The 20,531-nt window shown below is 40.4% G+C and overlaps 1 protein-coding gene and 1 pseudogene across 2 annotated transcripts in view; both read left to right on the top strand.

The window, feature by feature from the left end:
• CATSPERE (catsper channel auxiliary subunit epsilon) overlaps positions 1-20,531 on the top strand; it is a 422,009-nt gene that overhangs the window by 254,557 nt on the left and 146,921 nt on the right. The window contains exons 21-22 of the mRNA XM_082341607.1: positions 1,433-1,486; positions 8,493-10,753. Of these exons, the coding sequence (XP_082197733.1) occupies positions 1,433-1,486; positions 8,493-8,646 (208 nt within the window). The 3' untranslated portion in view covers positions 8,647-10,753. The remainder of the gene's footprint in view (positions 1-1,432; positions 1,487-8,492; positions 10,754-20,531) is intronic.
• Positions 17,877-20,027, top strand: LOC309605710 (hepatoma-derived growth factor-related protein 3 pseudogene; annotated as a pseudogene). Its single transcript has one exon. The product of its transcript is annotated as a hepatoma-derived growth factor-related protein 3 pseudogene (transcript).

The raw sequence follows: 20,531 nt of genomic DNA, 5'->3' as shown, positions 1-20,531 counted from the left end.
AAAAAAATGAGCAGAAGATCTAAATAGACATTTCTCCAAAGAAGACATACAGATGGCGAATAGGCACGTGAAAAAAATGTTCAACATCACTAATTATCAGAGAAATGCAAATCAAAACTACACTGATGTATCACCTCACACTGGTCAGAATGGCCATCATCAAAAAGTCTACAAATAACAATGTTGGAGAGGGTGTGGAGAAAAGGGAACCCTCTTGCGCTGTTGGTGGGAATGTAAATTGGTAGAGCCACTATGGAGAACAGTATGGAGGTTTCTATAAAAACTAAAAATAGAGTTACCATATGATCAAGGGATCCCACTCAGGGGCATATCTGGAGAAAACCATAATTTGAAAAGACAAATGTGCCCTAATGTTCACTGCAGCACTATTTACAATAGCCAAGACATGGAAGCAACTTAAATGTCCATTGACAGATGAATGGATAAAGATGTTATATCCATTTGCAGCAACATGGATGGACCTAGAGATTATCATACTAAGTGAAGTAAGCCAGACAGAGAAAGACAAATATCATATTGCTACCACTTATATGTGGAATCCAAAAAAAAAAAAAAAAAGAAAAGAAAGAAAAGATAAAAATGAACATATTTACAACATAGAAATAGACTCACAGACATAGAAAACAAATTTATGGTTACCAAAGGGAAAAGAGCCAGGAGGGATAAATTAGGAGGTTGGGATTAACATATACACACTACTATATACAAAATAGATAACCAACAACCAACTTATTGTTTAGCACAAGGAACTATACTAGATATTTTATAATAACCTATAAGGGAAAAGAATCTGAAATGAATAGATATATGTATAACTGAATCACTTTGCTTTACACTGAAATTAACACAACCTTGTAAATTAGCTATACTGTACTTCAATTTAAAAAAAAGACTCAAAAAAAAAAAAGCTAATGAAATTAGTGAAGTTGTCCACTTAAGGGAACAAAATTCTTAGCAAGTCTTCCTTGATGTCAGTCTACCAACCGTGATTTTGCAGTGAAATTATCAGCAGAACAAAGAAGGGAGTATATATTTAAATATAGTAATTTTCTTAATTATAAAGGCCTTTGATTTATAAATATATCAAATTCTTCATAGACTAAATAACCAACTTGATAGTTTGTCATATAGATGTGATTTAAATGAAATTACACAATTCATCATTAATAATTCTCATTCCTTACTCTGTAGTGGAGATTTTTCTCTGTAAAATGGAAGGTAATGCTCAGTTTGATATAAATTTCTTTTAGTAATAATAAAATTATTAACTATCTTGAAAGAAAAAATAAAAAAGAAAATGACACCTTACCTAAGATTATACATGATTTGGTTGTTACCATAGAGATGTGCAGGGAGTCTTGTAATACACTGTATTTAATTTAATCTTTAATATTTTTTTTCTAATTTGCAGTTTCTGTAACCTCACCACTATATTTGCAATAGAGACCTTTGGAGTGATTCCCAGGTAATGACTGGTGCCTAATCAGGCTTTAATGAGGGAAGTTGTAAAGGATATGGTGGCAGCTAAAAAGGAAACACATGTCTCCCCTATCTTCCTGGGACACTAATACTTCTGTCCTATATGTGACATCCTAAAAATTGTATGTATCTACTAAACCAGGGATACAGCAAGTAGGAATTCCTGAAAATTGTTGCTGCAGTTGGGTCCCCTTTTGTTCATCCCCTTCAACAGCCATTGTCTTCCCAATCAAAAGCGTCTTTCAACTCCACCTAAGGGCAGATGGTAGACGGCAGCAGTGGGGACAGGGAGGAGACAGTGGCTGTGCCCCAATGACCCTGAGTCAGCCCTTGACCACTGGCCATCATTCCAATACATACAGGAAACGGGTAGTAAAAGCATTTCCCTGGACTCAGCTTTAGTTTCCTTGGAGAGCAGAGTAAAAAGTCATAATACAAATGTTGGGACGGCAGATGACTCTGCTTCTCTGTGCTGTGTTTTTATTTTGTTTTCTGTTTTGGAAAATGTTAAACAAGAATGGACCACAAACACTTAAGTTACTTATGGCCCTACTTTGAATATTACTGACTCCTCAATTTTTTGTGCTAATCGGAGGTTAATGGTGTGAATAATCTGCAAATGAGATAAGCCATGCCTGGTTTCTAGGAAACTTTAGGAAACATGCATAGCCTTTTTGCAGGAACTTCTCTTTCTCACTAGATTTGTATGTTTGATTTAGATGAATATTAAGAACATACATCCACCCAAGTATCCACCAACAGAAGGGGGGAGTTGGTGAGTTAGGGAGGAGAGGAGGGAGTAAAGGGGCATCTCACCTATTTGCTCCAGCTCACCTCCCAGTAGCTGGATTTTTCTTTTTAAACATGCAACTCATTTAATTTATTTACTTACTTACTTACTTATTTATTTATTTATTTATTTATTTATTTATTTTTGGCTGCGTTGGGTCTTCGTTGCTGCGCGCGGGTTTTTCTCTAGTTGCGGCACGCGGGGGGCTACTCTTCATTGTGGTGTGCAGGCGTCTCATTGCGGTGGCTTCTCTTGTTGTGGAGCACAGGCTCTAGGTGCACGGGCTTCAGTAGTTGTGGCACGCAGGCTCAGTAGTTGTGGCTCGCGGGTTCTAGAGCGTGGGCTCACTAGTTGTGGCACATGGGCTTAGTTGCTCCGGGGCATGTGGGATCTTCCTGGACCAGGGCTTGAACCCGTGTTCCCTGCATTGGCAGGCGGATTCTTAACCACTGTGCCACCAGGGAAGCCCCCCTATAGCTGGATTTTAGCAGCCAGAGAATATGGTGCAGCATAGGGGATAGTCCATTAGGTTAGTGACTGCAGTTCAGTCTCTGTTACGCCGGAGCCCTGAAGGGTCCAGAGGCAGAGCAGGGGTTAGCTGGTGCTGAACATCTTCCTAGTAAGAGAGACCTTTTCATGAGCAAACAGTGGCTGAAGATCAGTCTGTAGGAGGCAAAGATCTTACTATTTCTTTGCTTTCTGGCCCAGTGCTCAACCGCTTCCTCAATTTTCCACTGTGTCCTTTGGAGTTGCCACCATTTAACCAGCAAACTCACCTAAATCCTGTCCTCTGAGCTCTCTATCTGTGCCTCAGAGCACCATTACCACTCCCAGATTATTATTTATTCTGGTTCTTCTAAAAAAACAAAAACAACCCCCCCCCAATTTTTTTAAACACTTACCCTTTGAGGTTCATATAATCTGCTATACCCCTGTCCTTTCTCTGTCCTCATTGCTTCATCCTCTCCAAACTCCCCTTCATTCAATGCCATCCTGTTTTCATCTCCACATCAAGCCCCACCATCGTGGCCTTTCCTAATCCTTGGTGTCCCCCTCCTGCACTGTACTCTGGCCATCCACTCCCACAGTCATGCCTTGGACACTGTCAACACTCTCATAACTTCTCAATACCATCATAACTTCTCTGCTTCCTAAGCATCAGTTCAGACATCTCATTCTTGGACCTTCCCAGCTTGCTAATTCACTACACCTGCTACAATTCTTCTTCATCCTCATTGGGACCTCCACCTCTACTTTCAATCTCCCCTTTTTTGCTTCTTATTTCCTTACATTTCAAACAAAGGCTATTATTTCAATAACATTTTCTAGTACTCCCTTACCTTTCTGGAATTTGGCACCCCCTCTGGCAAGCCCCCATCTACCTTCTTTCTTTGTGATTACCTCTGAGCAGCCCCGTAAAGAAAGTTACACAACAGGGCAAATTGATCACCAACTTCAAATACGCCACCAACACTACCCGGAAATCCTACTTTCTTTCTCTGGTCAACCAGCGTTTCCACTCTCCATAACAACTGCTTCAGACCTTATCTAATTAGCTTGCTCCTTGGACCTCCTTTCCTTAACAATCATCAAATGAACTTTTTTTTCACCTTTACAGAGAAATTAGAAGCCATCAGACAGGAAATTAGAAGCCATCAGACCTTTATTTCTGATTCCAAACATATAAACCAACTAACATCTATACCCATTCTCTCCTCTTTCTATCCTTCTACATCCTCTTTAAATATAATTCTTCTACCTATGCCTTGAACCCTATTCCTTCCCACTTTCTAAGGAAAATTCCAAATCAATTCTTACTTCTCTATTCTATATATTCAACTTTCCCTCACAACTAGATCCTTCCAATAGGCTTTTAATCACCCTCAAGTTTTTTAAGCAAATAAAACAACAACAACAACAACTATATCCCCTTCCAGCTACCACCCTTTTGCAAGAGAAACTCCTTAAAAGGCTTGTTTACACTCATAGTTCTCATTTCCCTATATTCCATCCCTATTTTGCTAATCCATCCAGCCTGCTTTCTCTGTTATCCCTTCACCAATTACTTTTCATTAGAATAGCTTTGGCCTGCACTAAATCTGTTTGGTACTTTCTAATATATTCTGTCTCTCTGTTGAAATTCTCACTTGTTCATGCATTGTTCTCCTGACTTCACTGAGCATTTTTATGACCATTATTTTGAACTCTATCAGGTCAATTACTTATCTCCATTTCATTAAGGTCTGTTTCTGAAGTTTTATCTTGTTCTTTTGTTTGGAATGTATTTCTCTGTTTCTTCATTTTCCTAGACTTTCTGTGTTGGTTTCTATGCAATAGATAAAATAGCCACTTTTCCCAGATGGAACTTATTGTTCAGCCCAGCCCTAGCTGTCGTTTGTCTTTTAAACTTTTGTGATTGTCCAAGCTGCCTTCTTAGTTCTTAGTGTCTCCCAGTAGTTGAGGGTGTACCAAGACCTGTCAGTGTCCCAAAGAGGAGGATCTCAGTCAGAGCCTAGATGCAGCCTGGCTGGAAGCTGGACCCTCAAGCAGCAGGTTTTAAAGTATGCGTGTAGGCTTCTTTCAGAGAAAGACCAGAAGATTGCCTTTCTTTCTCTTCCCTCTGTGCTGAGCCCTAAGGGAATAGCCAGTTAAGAATAGATGTTACAGTCCTGTGGGACTGGTGAACATAAGCTCTGCTAGCCACCAGAGCCAGGCGATCAAGTGGTGTGTCCCCCTGAGCAGCAGCTGTAGAAACTGGAGCATCGGAAGTGTGCACAACATCATTTCAGGGAGATACCAGTGACCTGGGGATAGGCAGAGGGAGAGCGCAAAGATGGCATCTGCCAGCTTCCCAGTCACTGCAGAAGATTGCAGTTGGCCCCTAGATTTGTGTTATATTAGGAGACTAACCCTCAGATTTCAGCTTTTAAGATAGGCAACTAGGTCTCTTTCATGGAAAGACTGGGAGATGGGCATTTCAGTCTGCTGGCTCTGTGCTGAGCGGGGAGTGAGAGAGGGGGTTAGCCACCAAGAGTCCTCAGGAGCCCATTTGTTTGCTACAGCCTTGTGGGTCTCATGGATGAAAGCCTAGCTGGCTTTCAGAGCTAGGTGTTTGGGGGTCCCATCCCTCAGGTGGAAGTTTTAAAAGTTGGGGTACTGGATATTAGATCCAAACTCCTTAGGGAGAAGCTAGGATTTGTGAGTTCCCTCCTCATTGTATGTTGCTGTGCTGGAGCTGGGGGTTTGAGTGAGATTGTGCCTCAGTCTCTCCTACTCGTTTTTATGTGAGTGGGTTTTTCTCGTTCACCCAATGTGTAGGAGTTGCTCAGCTAGTTTCTGGATTTCTTTCAGAGGGAGTTGTTCTATATGTAGCTGTAGGATAGGTGTGTCCATGGAAGGAGGTTAGTTCAGGAGCCTCCTTTGTCACCATCTTGAGCTGGAACTGGCCTACACTAAATCTGACAGATATTTTTCAGTCCACATTTTATTTGAGCTTCCATTAATGTTGACTTTCCCTTTGACTGCCATATTGCTCTACAGGTTTTCCTAGCCTTCTGTAGCCATTCTCTCTCTCTCTCTCTCTCTCTAGTAAAGAGAGCCTCAACGTATATCACCAGCCATTAAATGGTGACCTTCCTTAGGGCTCAGTCCTGGTTTTCTGAGCTGCTCATTCTGGCAAGCTCATCCATACCCATGATTTCAGTTAGTATCTGTAAACACACAACTCCCAAATCATATCTCCAGCCCAGTCCAGGGCCATATATCCCACTCTCTACTTAACCTCTTCTCTTAGCTATCTCAAAGACTGGTCAAACTGGACATGTCCAAAAATGAACTCATGATCTTACCACCCATTCCCTTACCCCATTATTTGTACCACTGTAAAATAACTTATCAAGGTAATTGCATTCAGCCCTATGAATTGTCATTGCACAGCTCAAGGAGAATTCATTCACATAGGCTATAATGTGAATGGTGCCCTCTGGAGTTGAAAAATATGGCGACCCTGTTTTCCAGTGTTCCCTCACTCAGGAAATAGCGCATCAAACTGTACAAGCCAAACATCTAGCAGTCAAAAATGAAAAACAAAAACCTAGGGATCACATTCATTTCTCTCTCTCTCCTCCAGCTCATCCAGTCACTGCCTCCCATTCATTTAACCTCTTAAACTGCCCTTAAATGAATCCACTTCTTACCAAACCCATCACCACCACACCACTCGAATCCAAGTTACCATTATCTCTGATCCAAATTACTGCAATAGACTCATAATGCTAATTTTAGTAGCTTAAAACCCTTAAGTTTCTTTCCTTAGAATGGTAACTTCTTAACATGGCCTACAAGACCTTTTCTGCTCTAGCCCCTACCTATGTCTCCAGTCTCATCTTGCATCATGTTCCCCTCATTTTCTCAGCTCCAGACCTATCAACCTTCTTTCAATCCCCAGTCTTCTCCATACTCTGTTCCATAGCAGGAGCTTTGCACATGCTATTTTCTCTATCTGGAATCTCTTCCTTCCCCTCTTTACCTATTTAACTTTACCAACTCCACTTCTATTTAATTCTTCAAATTTTAGAATAATTTTCTTTTCCCCATGGGGTCATTTCTTGGCCAATTCACAGGCTAAATCCTGCTATAGGAAGCTTTCATTGCATTGTATACCTCTCCTACTTAGTTTTTATCACAAGTTCAATTTTATATTTATTTTCTCATTATCTGATTAATGATTATGTCCCCACTAAAATGTAAGTTCTCTAAGGATGAAGACCATATCTATTTTTACTCATTATTGTTTTCCCAGCACCTAGCACAGTACTTGGCATATATCAGAGTGTTTATTAAGTTAGTTAATTAATTTCTAAGAAGGAAATGATTCACTAGAGCTAGATTAAGCTTGTATCCACAGAGGAGGAAGGTCAGACTAATGAGACTGGGGAACTGGGGAAAGTGTAATACTGCAAACAAATAAATATGGTTTAAAAGGGAACTAAAAACTAAAGTCAGGTACCAAGACACGAAATAAAAAACAGCACAGTGTTTGGCTTAAGAAATAAATCTACTCTGAGGGGAGGAACATGAGGTGAAGAGGCAGATGTCTGGATCCCAGCTGAAAGTAGTATCTCATAAGTGTACACACACACACACACACACACACACACACATACCTGGTTGACCCTCATGTACCTCAAATTTGATATGCCCAAAAGTAAACCAACCGTATTCACACATACCCTCTAAAGTGTTCTTCCCTGTGAATTTCCTATGTCAGTGAATGGTGCTACCATCCTCAGAGTTACCTCATCCCCAAATTTAGGAGGCATCCTTTAGTCTAACATATTTCTCAAACCCCACATCTTAACAATCACCAAGATCAATCCAATCTAACTTCTAAATATATCTTAGATCTATCCATTTCTCCCCATTTATAGAGCCAGTAATTAATTAAAATTCTTACCATATTTGGTTATTACAAAAACCTCATAACTGGTTTTCTCCCTCCACACTCATGCCTCCTATTCATCCGTTCTTCACACTACAGTCAGAATCATCCTTCTAAAAGGAGAATGCTATATCACATGTCTGAAACTCCCTCTTGCCCTTAGACTAAAATTCATACCCTGTAGCTTGATAAAAGCTGTCTTTCACACCTTGAACAACCTATGATTCCTCATCTCTAACCACTGAGTCCACCACCTAAATTCTAATCACATTAAACTAGTTTTAGTTCCAGAATGTCTGGGGCTGATCTTAAAGTTTTCTCGTGCTTCCATGTCTTTGCAAATGCATCTCCCTTTGCCTAAAACGTTATGCCCACTTTAGTCTACTTCTACACTCCCAGACATTTCTATCTAACTAACTCATACTAATACTCCTAATCCTACTCATATCTAGCTAACTCTTACTTTATACTCAGTTCAAAAGTCAACTCCACTGGAAGGTCTTCCTGATGCCTGGCTCCCATAGAACTTTATACTTCCTTCTCTCATTATATTGATCAATCACACTGTCTATCTTCTTCCCTGGTCAGCCTCAAACACTAAGAGGTAAACATCTTGAGGGTAGACAAGATGTCTTATGAACCTTATTAGTTATTAACAGAGAACAATGGCATAGCAGCTAGCTGTTCAAAAATTATTTGACTTAAAAAATTAACAACCAAAGTGAACAATGACTTCTAATGGCTTTTCTTTTCTTATTTCAGCCCAAGTGCTTACATGGTTGCAGCTTTCCTCTTTCTCCTGATGCTACTGTTCTTCAGTATTCTTGTTCTGAGCTACTTTCACTATTTGAGGATTTACAGAGAATATATTTATGAACCACTGCACAAATCTGAAAGAAAACAAAAGAATAATTAGAAAAATGAAAGTTTATTTAATATGAATATATGTATGTAGAAAGAGTGTGTATATATACTCATATTGAGAGTGTGTGTGTTTGACCAAGAAATACTAAGTATAAGCTCATAGTATCACCAAATTCAAAATCTCAAAAATGTTCTTAAATTACCCAAAACAGAACTATTTTAATATATAATGTATGTTATTAAATTAATCCTTAATATGTTCACTTTTATCTTAAGGTAGTCTGTATACCCTTACATGGCTTTTTTTTAAAAATTAAAAAGTTTAAAAACCACTTAAGTTTGGCTATTACAATCCTTCCTAAGAATGAAAGAAAATTTTTGAAAATATACTTAAATGTGTCAAATATTATTATTTTGCACAAAACTTTTCATATGAACCTTATATGGCTGTAGTTAATTTAATGTATAAAAGACTTAATAAATATGTGAATTTAAATAGTCTGTCAAAGATATTTCAGAAGTTTTTCTAATGGTAGATTCACATATGAAATATAACATATTGAAAATAGGAGGCTAATACTCTGTCTTAATTTTAAGTTTTCAAATTTGATTTTGATGCTCAAAATAAGCTTCTTAACTTGTCCAAATGTGACCACAGCTTTCTAAACCATTAGTATTTGCACAATCAGGATCCACCTAGAGGAGAACCAGCAGGAGATTTTGTGTGTGTGTTTGTGTGTCTGTGTGTGTATAAAGAGATTTATTTAAAAGAATTGGCTTATGGGGAGGAAAAGCCGGAGATACATGGTGCGCTGAGCTTTAGCTGTGCTGGGCCCAGCCAGGGCGGTGGTATCCTAGCTCATGTTCTTCACTCCCTCATTGAACTTTATTTAATTTCATAAATTGGCTCCTTTCCCCTCACCAAAAAAGAAAGCAAAGAAGAAGAAGAAGAATTGGCTTATGTGATTGTGGAGGCTGGGTAAACAAGTCTGAAATCCACAGCGCAGACATAAAGAATGGAAGATCAGGAGCAAGATGGGACTCGATGGGCACAGATCAAAGGTATTGTCCACAAGTAGAATTTCTCATTTTACTAAGATCAGGAACAAAACAGGGATACCTGCTATTCATCACTGTTTTGAAGGTTCTGACATTCCAAGAGGAAAATAAAATAACCATATATATAGGGGAAAGGAGATAAAATACTCTCTTTCAATAATAAGATTATATGCCTAGGAAACCCAAAATTAGGAACAAGAATTATTAGAATAAGAGCATTTGATGGCTCAATATAAGGCAAATATTTAAAATTTAATACTTTTTCTCTATAATATTTATATGACAGTTTAACAGCAATAGAAATAATAAAAAATAATCTATTTTGTAGTGACAAATTACACAGAATTAAATTTAGTATGAAAGGTGTATGCCATACATGAAAAACATCTTTAAAATCTTTATTGAAAGAGATGAAACAAGATCTGATAGAAATATTTGATGGAAAAAAGAAAGAAAATGACCCAATATACAATGAGCAAAAAATACAGTCATTTCACAGAAGAACATAGCCAATAAACATATTAAAAACAACTTTTTTTAGGGTTTACTATGTGCCAGAAATTGCTCTAATAATTTATCTAATCCTCTTCAACAACACTACGCAATTGGAACTATTATTATCCCATTATAGAGATGAGGAAACTGGCACAGAGAGGGTAAATAATTTTGCTAAGGTCACACAGCTGGTAGGTGAAGTATCAGGCAAACTGGCTCCAGAATCAGGTGCTTATCCACTGAGGATGCTCAACCACACCAGCAGTCAGAAAGATACAAACCAAAGTTACAATGAAGCTACCTTTCTCACCTGTTGGCAAAAACTCAGAAGGGTAATACTCTTGGGAAGGAATAAGAATCAGGGATGAGAAAAAATTATCTTGCATTTCTGAAGGAAACGTGAATTTTTAAAGATTTTTTGGAAAGCAATCTGGCAAGATCGATTAAAATTTGAAATATTCATTCTCTTGGACCCAGAAATCCCACTCTTGGGAATTAGGAGTCTATCCATGAGATGCGAGGACCAATGTATACATAATATTCAAATAGTTTTATATATATATAATAGTTATATATAACTATTATATATACATATATGTGTGTGTGTATAGATAGATAGATAGATAGTGTGACAGAACTCTAGAAGGAGAATTAATGTCTATCAGTAGGTGAATGGTTGAATAAATGATTGGTCACTGACCATACGGATCAGTCTGTATTAGTTGATTTAAAAGATTTTCCACAAGGTTTTGTTAAATGAGAAAAACAAGCTGCAAGGAAGTATTTATAGTATGATCCCATTATATAAACAAAACAAAAGCTCTGTGTATGACAACACAGAGAATAGTATGGAATGTATCGTGTAGCATTTTGTGTACATCATGTGCATGTGTGCATGTGTATGTCTGTACACTGCAGGAGCGGGAGAAGGTATGTAGCAAGAGATGTAGAGAGGGAAGGATATAAACAAAACCCTCAAAACTGGGGAATAAGGGAACAATAGACAAATAGCAGGGAATCCAGTGGTTAGGACTCTGTGCTTTCACTACCGAGGATCTGGGTTGGATCCCTGGTCAGGGAAGTAGGATCCCACAAGTCATTTGGCGTGGCCAAAAAGAAAAAAGAAAAAAGATGATTTAAAAAAAAGAACATAGCATATTAATTCTTCTCTTTATGTAAAACGATGTGTCTTTGCATAATGACAAGTAAAAGGGTGATCGTCACCAAACTTAAAATGATGTAGTTCCAGGTGATATTTGCTTTATTACTGTTGTTTCTCACCACACTGAACTTATACTACTTAATTAATCATACTGAGGAAATCTCTTCTCACTTTGAACAAAAGACTGAGAATTTAAGCAGTGGAGACAGCAAGTGTAAACAACTCTTTCGAGGAGTTCCTTTTATTCTATAAGAAGCAAAGAAATGGAGGGCAACTGGAGGCAGAGGTGAGGTCAGAAAGGTGCTATTGAGTGTTAATAGGAATAATCCAGTGACTAGGGAAAATTGATGATCCAGGAGAGAAAGGGGTAACTGCTGGATCAAAATCTTTGAGTAGGCAAGATAAAATGTGATTCAGCGCTGAAATTGAACATTTCACCCACTGTTATAGGAGGGAAGCCAGAGTTCATGTGTGTTGATGTAGGTGGGCTGGTGAAAATGAGTGGTTTGTGGAAGCCATGAGGGTGCTCCTTGCAGGCCTCCTACTGCAGGAGTGTAATTGACCCAGGGCATCAGCTGCTGCCCCCTGAAATCCACCACCACATTTGCACCAAGGCCACACCTCCAACCCACCCTCAAGTCGCTCCCTCTCCAGTGACTGAGTGTGGTGGGGATACAAGCAGCCTGGATCCTAGGTAAACACAAGACTCCTGCCAGCCTGCCTCAAGGACTCCTGAAGGCTTTACCAAACCTCCTTCGTATTGCATGGCAGTTGAGGGCACCTCCACCTGATCTCTCTCTCTCTCTGACTCCGCCTACCTTCCACAATGTCCTATTTCCTTTCAGACAAGCATTTACCTAATAAAACTATTGCACACTTAATCCAATGTTGGTGACAGTTTCCAGAGGACCTGGACTAACACCAGGGGTAATGTGAGTGGTCTGAGAAAACAGGAAGTGGGAGAGGATTTGAGACTGGCTCAGCCAGTACCCAGCAGGCAAAGAGGGCACCATCCTGAAGGGTATGCAAGGCACCAACCGTTCCTGGCTCAAGGTGGTAGTTTAATTGCTAAAGTTTTTATTGGTAGTGACCTGGGGAAATGTCCTGATGGAGGGGAGTGTTATGCAGGTACAATGGAGCAAACATTTGAAAACCATGGGGCTAACAAATACAGTGAAGGTTGCTGGTTACTGCTAAGTGTATATATATATACACACATATATATGAAACATATGTAATATATATAATTGACACAGAACATTGTGTAAGTTTAAGGTACACATGAGTTGATTTGATACATTTATCTGTTGCAATATGATTACCACCATGGTGTTAGGTAACACTTCTATCATGTTGCATAATTGTCATTTCTTTTTTGTGCTGGGAACAATTAAGATCTATTCTCTTAGCAACTTTGAAGTTTACAATACAGAATTGTTGACTACAATCACTATGCTGTGCATTAGCTCTTCCAGATTTATTCACCTACTAGTTGCAAGTTTGTAGCCTTCAACATCTCCCTAATTCTCCCACACCCACCCCACCCCCCAGCATCTAGTAGCCACCATTCTACTCTGTTTTTAGAAGTTAGGCTTTTTTTTTTTTAAGTCTTTTTTAGATTCCATATATAAGTGATATCATACAGTATTTGTCTTTGTCTGGTTTATTTCATGTAGCATAATACCCTCAAGTTTCATCCATGTCATCTCTAATGTCTGAATTTCCTTGTTTCTCATGGGTGAATAATATTCATATCTCTCTATATATATAAATATAGATATAGCTATCTCACATCTTTTTTATCCATTCATCTGTTGACAGACACTTAAGTTGTTTCCACATCTTGGCTATTGTGAATAATAATAATTGTAATCTGCAATAAACATGAGAGTGCATGTATCTCTTTGAAATCCTGTTTTCATTTCCTTTGAATATATACTCAGAATTGCTGGATCATATGGCAGTTCTATTTTTAATTTTTTGAGGAAACTCCATACTGTTTTCCATAGCAGCTGAACCAATTTAAATTCCTGCCAACAGAGTACAAGGGTTCCCTTACTTCCACCTCCTCACCAACACGTGTTATCCCTTGACAATCTGCAGAAGGTTAGTGAAAAAAAGAACCACAGCAGTTAAAGGTTAAGTGTGGGAACCAGAGTGCCTCAGTGGTAGCGAATAAAGAGACCAGCATCACCAGTAAAGGAAGGGTAGACACAATTTAACAGTAGGCTGAAGACCCGGGAATCACAGGGCTCTACAGCTGTTTGAACACTCAATCAAGGCAGGTCTGTTATGCAAAGGTCGAGGCGCTGGTAGGGAAAACCTGGAATTGTAAGCACTGGGGCAGAGTCATCTGGATGGATGCCTCTGAACACGTTGTCTCTCCACAGCCACTCCACCCCACACCCACCCTCTGGGCATGCAGACATGGCCTGTCTACCTCTAGAAAGAGCTACCACTTCTGCTGGGCTGGAAGGTTCTGCAGAAGCTTCTCCCCCACAGGACAATAGGTCCCCCGCCACCTCCTCTGATGGGTTAAATCCCAGCGTAATCCAGCTGGTGCTGGGCCTGATAAGGGAAGGAAGAAGTACAAAAATGAACCTGCATGTACTGGCAGGAACCAGGGGAGTATGCCTGGGATTGGATTCTGAGGCCTCTTTAAAACTGGATAAGCAAGAATTTGTTGAGTTTGAGCCATTTTCTCAGGATGTGGGATTTAACTAATGCCCTAGCAAAGACCCAGTGAGTCTTAGAAGCCTAGAAAAAATGCTGGCCAACGCTCTGCAAAGTAAAAAAGAAACAAAACCTGGTGTCCTGGCAGTTGGTAGAGGAAGGAATGAAAAGGCTCAGGGAGGTGGAGGGGCTGGAATGGAGGCATTATACAAGCCCAGAAGACCCAGCAGAGGATTATGTCCCATCAAAGGGTCCAGATGGCACACTAATCACCAAGGGCATTTTGATGAGAAGACCACCAGCATCACTAAAACGTCCAGTGGTGTCTCTCCTCTGCAGCTAGGGATGACAATAGGTGAGGTGGCCACAGGGCTCGTCGGGTGGATGAGGCCCTGAAGTAAGAGAGGTTTGGTAGTGGCACTTTACTTCCTGAAGCCAGGAGGCCACAGTTACCATAATGACAGGAAAGGTGCAGCTATGGGGGCTTGACCTACAGGGAGTTGTGAAGATAGAACATAGTGGTGTTAGTGGCAAAATTATCAAGCAGCCAACAAGGCTGCTGGATGATAACATCTAAGAAAAGACAAAATGGAGGAGGAGGTTGAGGGCAGTTGTCCCTATAAAAAGTCACAATCCTTTGCTCCAGTCCCCAGACCTGAGTAGATTTTCAGATCCAGAATCTGTTACCTGAAGAAGTGGCCAGGTCCCTAGGAAGAAGGACCCTGCAACCGTATGGCAAGTCTATACCGTGACAATTCCTCCTCAGACCTATGGTCATTTACTCAGGTGACTATACTGAGGAACGGGGAATAATCAGATGTTTTGAGGACTACTTGATGCAGGTCTGAGTTAACATTGTTACCTAGAGACCCAAAGTGTCATCAAGCCCCCCCTTTAGAGTGGGGACCTATGAGGGCCAAAGTGGCTTTGGCCATGCCGGGGGTCTTTACCTCAGTCCCCGAGTGCATAATTGAAATTGATATACTTGGCAGTTGGAATGAAGCCCACACTGAGCCCCCAGTTTGTGGAGTAGGATCAATAATAGTGGGAAAGGACAAATGAAACCTCTGAAACCGTCCCCACACACACCCCTGAGAAAGCTAGAAAATCATTATCATTTTCCAGGGCATAGCACAGATTAGTGCCACAATTAAGGAACTAAAAGATGCAGGGTTGGTGGTCTCTGTCAGATCTTCATTTAATAACCAGTCTGGCCCATGCAGAAAATGGATGAATCCTAGAGAATGACAGTAGAAGACTGCAGATTTAATCAAGTAGTAGTGCCAATTGCATCCAGTATGCCAGGTGTGGAATCAGGGCTAGGGCAGGTTAATCAGGCCTCAGGTATATGGTATGCAACTACTGACTTGGAAAATGCATTCTTTTCCATCCAACAAGAAAAGAATATCTGAAACAGTTCACATTCACATGGACAACAATATTAAATTATCTGCCCATCCTATGAAATTCCCAAGGGTATATCCTCATACAGATAACCGAAATAACAAACCAACCTCATTTCCGGTCCAATCACAGTGCCTGGGAATCAATGCTGTTGTGGGCCCCAGGTCACACTGTACCAGTTAAGAATGAAACAGCTGTTCCAGATCAAGATGGCAGAGTAGGAAGATCCTGAGCTCACCTCCCTACACACCACAACTGCCACTAGATATAGAACACTTATCTCTGAGAATGACCTGAAGACTAAACAGACTTTCTACAGATAAGAATATAAAGAGAAGGCCACATCAAGACAAGCAGGAGGGGTAGAGACATCTAGTCAAAACCCACAACCCCACACCCACAAGAGGGAGGGATATCACAACTGCAGAGGTCCCCCTGAGGAACAAGAGGTCTGAGCCCCATGTCAGGATTCCCAGCCCAGGGGACCTGCACCAGGAAGATGAGCCCCCATAACGTCTGGCTTTGAAAAGCAGCGAGGTTTACATCTGGGAGACCTGGAGGGCTGTGGGAAACTGAGGCTCCACTCCTGAAGGGTTTGCCCTCAAACTTGTTGGCTCCAAGTCCCAGCCCAGAGGCAGCAGCTTGAAAAGCACCTGGGTTATACAAGAAGAAGATTCATTGACTAATTTTAGGATGTGTGCCAGAGGGGCAGGGATCTGGTAGAATTTTCTTTTTTTTTTTTTTTTTAGTTCTTCCATTTAGCTGACAGGCACCATTTCTGTCACTCTCAATCAACCTAGCTAACACCATGTGCCTCACCCCACCATTTTCCTGAGGACCCGCCCCAGCCAGCCCCTCCAAAGCAGCTCCTGCCCCACTCCACCCAGCATGCAGTTTCAGCCTACACCAGCACCCCTCCAAAGTGGCTCCCAGTCCCGGGAGCCAGCCCTGCCCACCACTGTGCCCGAAGCAATCACAGCCCAACAACAACATGTGGGTGCGTGCAGCCCACACAGGGGATGTCTCTGGAGCACCTGGTTCTGGTGACCACAGGTGTGGCACTGGCCACATAGGCCTTCTACATAAGGCCACTCTTTCAAGACTGCTCCCAGGCTTGAAACTGGGACATAACTGATCTACCTAATACATAGAAACAAACACAGAATGAGACAAAGAAATATCTTCCAGATGAAAGAACAAGACAAAAACCTCCAAAAAGAACTAAACAAAAAAGAGATAAGCAATTTACCAGATAAGGAGTTTAAAGTAATAGTTATAAAGATGCTCACGGAACTTGGGAGAAGAATGGTTGAATTCAGTGAGAACTTCAACAGAGATAGAAAATATAAAAAAGAACAAATCAGAACTGAAGAAACAATAACTGAAATGAAAAATACACTAGAAGGAATCAGTAGCAGATTAGAGGATACAGAAGAACAGATCAGCAATCTGGAAGACAGGCTAGTGGAAATTACCCAACTGAAACAGCAAAAAGAAAAAGAAACCAAAAAACTGAGAATAGTTTTAGAGACTTCTGGCACAACACCAAGTGTGCTAACACTCATATTATAGAGAACACAAGAGAAGAGAGAGTAAGGGACAGAAAACCTATTTGAAGAAATAATAGCTGAAAATTTCCCTAAACGGGTGAAGGAATCAGACATCCAAGTCCAGGAAGCACAGAGAGTCCCAAACAAAATGAACCAAAGAGGCCACCCCCAGACACATTATAATTAAGATGTCAAAAGTTAAAGAGAGAATCTTAAAAGCAGCAAGAGAAAAACAACTAGCTACATACAAGGGAAACACCAGAAGACTATCAGTTGATTTTTCAGCAGTAACTTTGCAGTTTAGAAGGAAGTGGCACAATGTAATAAAAATGCTGAAAGAAAAAAACTTATAACCTATAAGGATACTCTATCCTACAAGGTTAGCATTCAGAATTGAAGGAGAGATAAAGAGTTTTCCAGAAAAGTAAAAGTTAAAGGCGTTCATCACCACTAAACTGGTCTTACAAGAAATGTTAAAGGGACTTCTTTAAATGGCAAAGAAAAGGCCATAATTAGAAGTAGGAAAACAAACTTATGGTTCCCAAAGGGGAGAGGGTGGGAGGGACAAATTAGGAGTATGGGATTAACAGATACTACTGTATACTAAAATACCAATAGATAAGCAACAAGGATTTACTATATAGCACAGGGAATTATATTCAATATCATGTAATAACCTGTAACGGAATATAATCTAGCAAAAACTATAACTGAGTCACTTTGCTGTACACCTGAACTAACACAATATTGTAAATCAACTATGGTTCTGGGGGAAAGAGGCCGGCGGCGGCGGCGGCGGCGGCGGCGGCGGCGGCGGCGGCGGCGGCGGCGGCGGCGGCGGCGGCGGCGGCGGCGGCGGCGGCGGCGGCGGCGGCGGCGGCAGAGCCGAGCGGCCGAGGACTCCCCTCCCCCGCTTGCTGCGCCCCCCGCCCACCCCTCGCCCACCCCTCGCCCCAGCCGCCGCCTCGCCCCTTCCCCTGGTCCGAGCGGCCCCTAGTCCGCCCGCCGGCCCGCGGGGAGCGCAGCGCAGTCCGTTGGCCCGCGGGGGGGCGGCCTCCCGGAATCTTCGCGGCGCCCAAGGACAACCAGGAAGCGGAGCGGCCGGGATGGCGCGTCCGCGGCCCCGCGAGTACAAGGCGGGCGACCTGGTCTTCGCCAAGATGAAGGGCTACCCGCAGTGGCCGGCCCGGATTGAGGAACTCCCGGAGGGAGCTGTGAAGCCTCCAGCAAATAAGTATCCTATCTTCTTTTTTGGCACCCATGAAACTGCATTTCTAGGTCCCAAAGACCTTTTCCCTTATAAGGAATACAAAGACAAGTTTGGGAAGGCAAACAAACGGAAAGGATTTAATGAAGGATTGTGGGAGATAGAAAATAACCCAGGAGTAGAGTTTACTGGGTACCAGGCCATTCAGCAACAGAAGATAGAAAATAACCCAGGAGTAAAGTTTACTGGGCACCAGGCCATTCAGCAACAGAGCTCTTCAGAAACCGAGGGAGAAGGCGGGAATACTGCAGAGGCAAGCAGTGAGGAAGAAGGTGATAGAGTGGAAGAAGATGGAAAAGGCAAAAGAAAGAATGAAAAAGCAGGCTCGAAACGGAAGAAGTCATACACTTCAAAGAAATCCTCTAAACAGTCCCGGAAATCTCCAGGAGATGAAGATGACAAGGACTGCAAAGAAGAAGAAAATAAAAGCAGCTCTGAGGGTGGAGATGCCGGCAATGACACAAGAAACACAACTTCAGACTTGCAAAAAAAACAGTGAAGGGACCTAACTACCGTAATGAATGCTGCATATTAAGAAAACCACAAGAAGGTTATACGTTTGGTTGTCTAATATTCTTGGATTTGATATGAACCAACACATAGTCCTTGTTGTCATTGACAGAACCCCAGTTTGTATGTACATTATTCACATTCCTCTCTGCTGTGTTTGGGGGAAAAAAGACATTTTAGCCTTTTTTAAGGTTATTGATTTAATTTCATGTTATTTGGTTGCATGAAGTTGCCCTTAACCACTAAGGCTTGTCCAGATTTTTGCACAAGCTTATACAAGTCTAGGATCCTTTATCAAGGCAGTTATGTTCATCAGTCTCCTGCCTTCACTCCACTGTCACCAAACACTCAGTGAAATATAAGTTAGCATTTTTGAAAATGACCACTCAACATAATGCTTAAGGGATTTCCTCTCTGTGACAGAACCCAGGAACCAATTCCTAGATACATAATGTTGGCATATTGAAGATGAACTTAAAATTGTTCTTCAGTTTTGAGACCATGTGTAAAGTTTAATCATATTGTAAAATATCTATTCCGTATTAGAAATAGCTAGTTGACAGCTTATACTTCTCAAAACTCATGTTGTTAACGTACATAAACTCAGTTTCTGTATGTGAAGTTAGTGAGTCTTTTGTGTTACTCCAAAACAAAGGCAATGATTTATTTTTTCCCAATCTCAATACAATTTGAGCTAATCGCTCAAGCTGGATACTTTACATTTTAAAGCTGGAATCAGCAGTAGCCCTATGGGAAGTAAGACAAAGCATTGCCTTTTAAATATAGACTTTTAAAATGATCTGTTGTTTTCTTTTGGAACTAGAATTAGAATAGTTAATATTCATCCACAAACCATTATTATCTGTACGTTATTGTTGCAATTGTGATAATAGAAAATTTTATTTATTTTTATGCCAGCTCATATTGTGAGAACACATTTAGTCAGTTTGGGTTTTATCAGTGCTGTTATGCTTGTCCTTGGAAACATCTTTCACATATTCAAGGTTTGTAGTTGAAAACTTTACTGTAAAAAAAATCAAAAACAAAAAAACTATTGTTTTTACATAATAAATTTATTGGAATGTGTACCGGGAGTAAGATTTGAGGTTGTAAACAACTAAGTTAGTGTAATTTGGCTTCATATATGTAATGTGAGGTAATGTAATTCATATCTTAAAGCAAAAATTGTTAACAGCAAGTTGGCAATAGAAAAAATATATATACTTTAGTTTTTTAAAAGTCAGAGAAACAAACATCAAACAGGAAGAAAACCCAACTTTTTTTAACAGAGAGAGAAAAATTTAAAAATAAAATAAATAGCATACCATTATTGTTTCTATTTATTTAGATTTTAAACTTTATTTCATCTTTTGTATTTTAAAATGTATGTACACCTCTTAAGAAGGATTCAAAGTGGCTTTGTTTTTTCTAATGAAATAGAGAATGAAAACTAAAATATATATACAAATCTTGGCATTTGTGAAACATGGATGGACCTGGAAGGTATTATGCTTAGTGAAATAAGTCAGACAGAGAAAGACAAATATTGTTTGTTTTCACTTACATGTGAAAACAAACAAATGAACAAATAAAACAAAACAAAAAACAGATTCGTAGGGACAGGGAATAAATGGGTGGTTGCCAAAGGGGAGGGGGTTGGGGGAAGGACAAAATAGATGAAGGGGATTAAGAGGTACAAACTTCCAGCTATAAAATAAATGAGTTACAGGGGTGTAATGTACAGCATAGGGAATATAGTCAATAATATTGGAATCATTTTTTATGGTGAGAGATGGTAACTAGACTTCTTGTGATCA

This window comes from Balaenoptera borealis, assembly GCF_965194805.1.
Source record: "Balaenoptera borealis genome assembly, chromosome: 1".
NCBI lineage: Eukaryota > Metazoa > Chordata > Mammalia > Artiodactyla > Balaenopteridae > Balaenoptera > Balaenoptera borealis.
The sequence above is the reverse complement of the archived record's forward strand: the minus strand, read 5'-3'. Positions and strand labels throughout refer to the sequence as shown.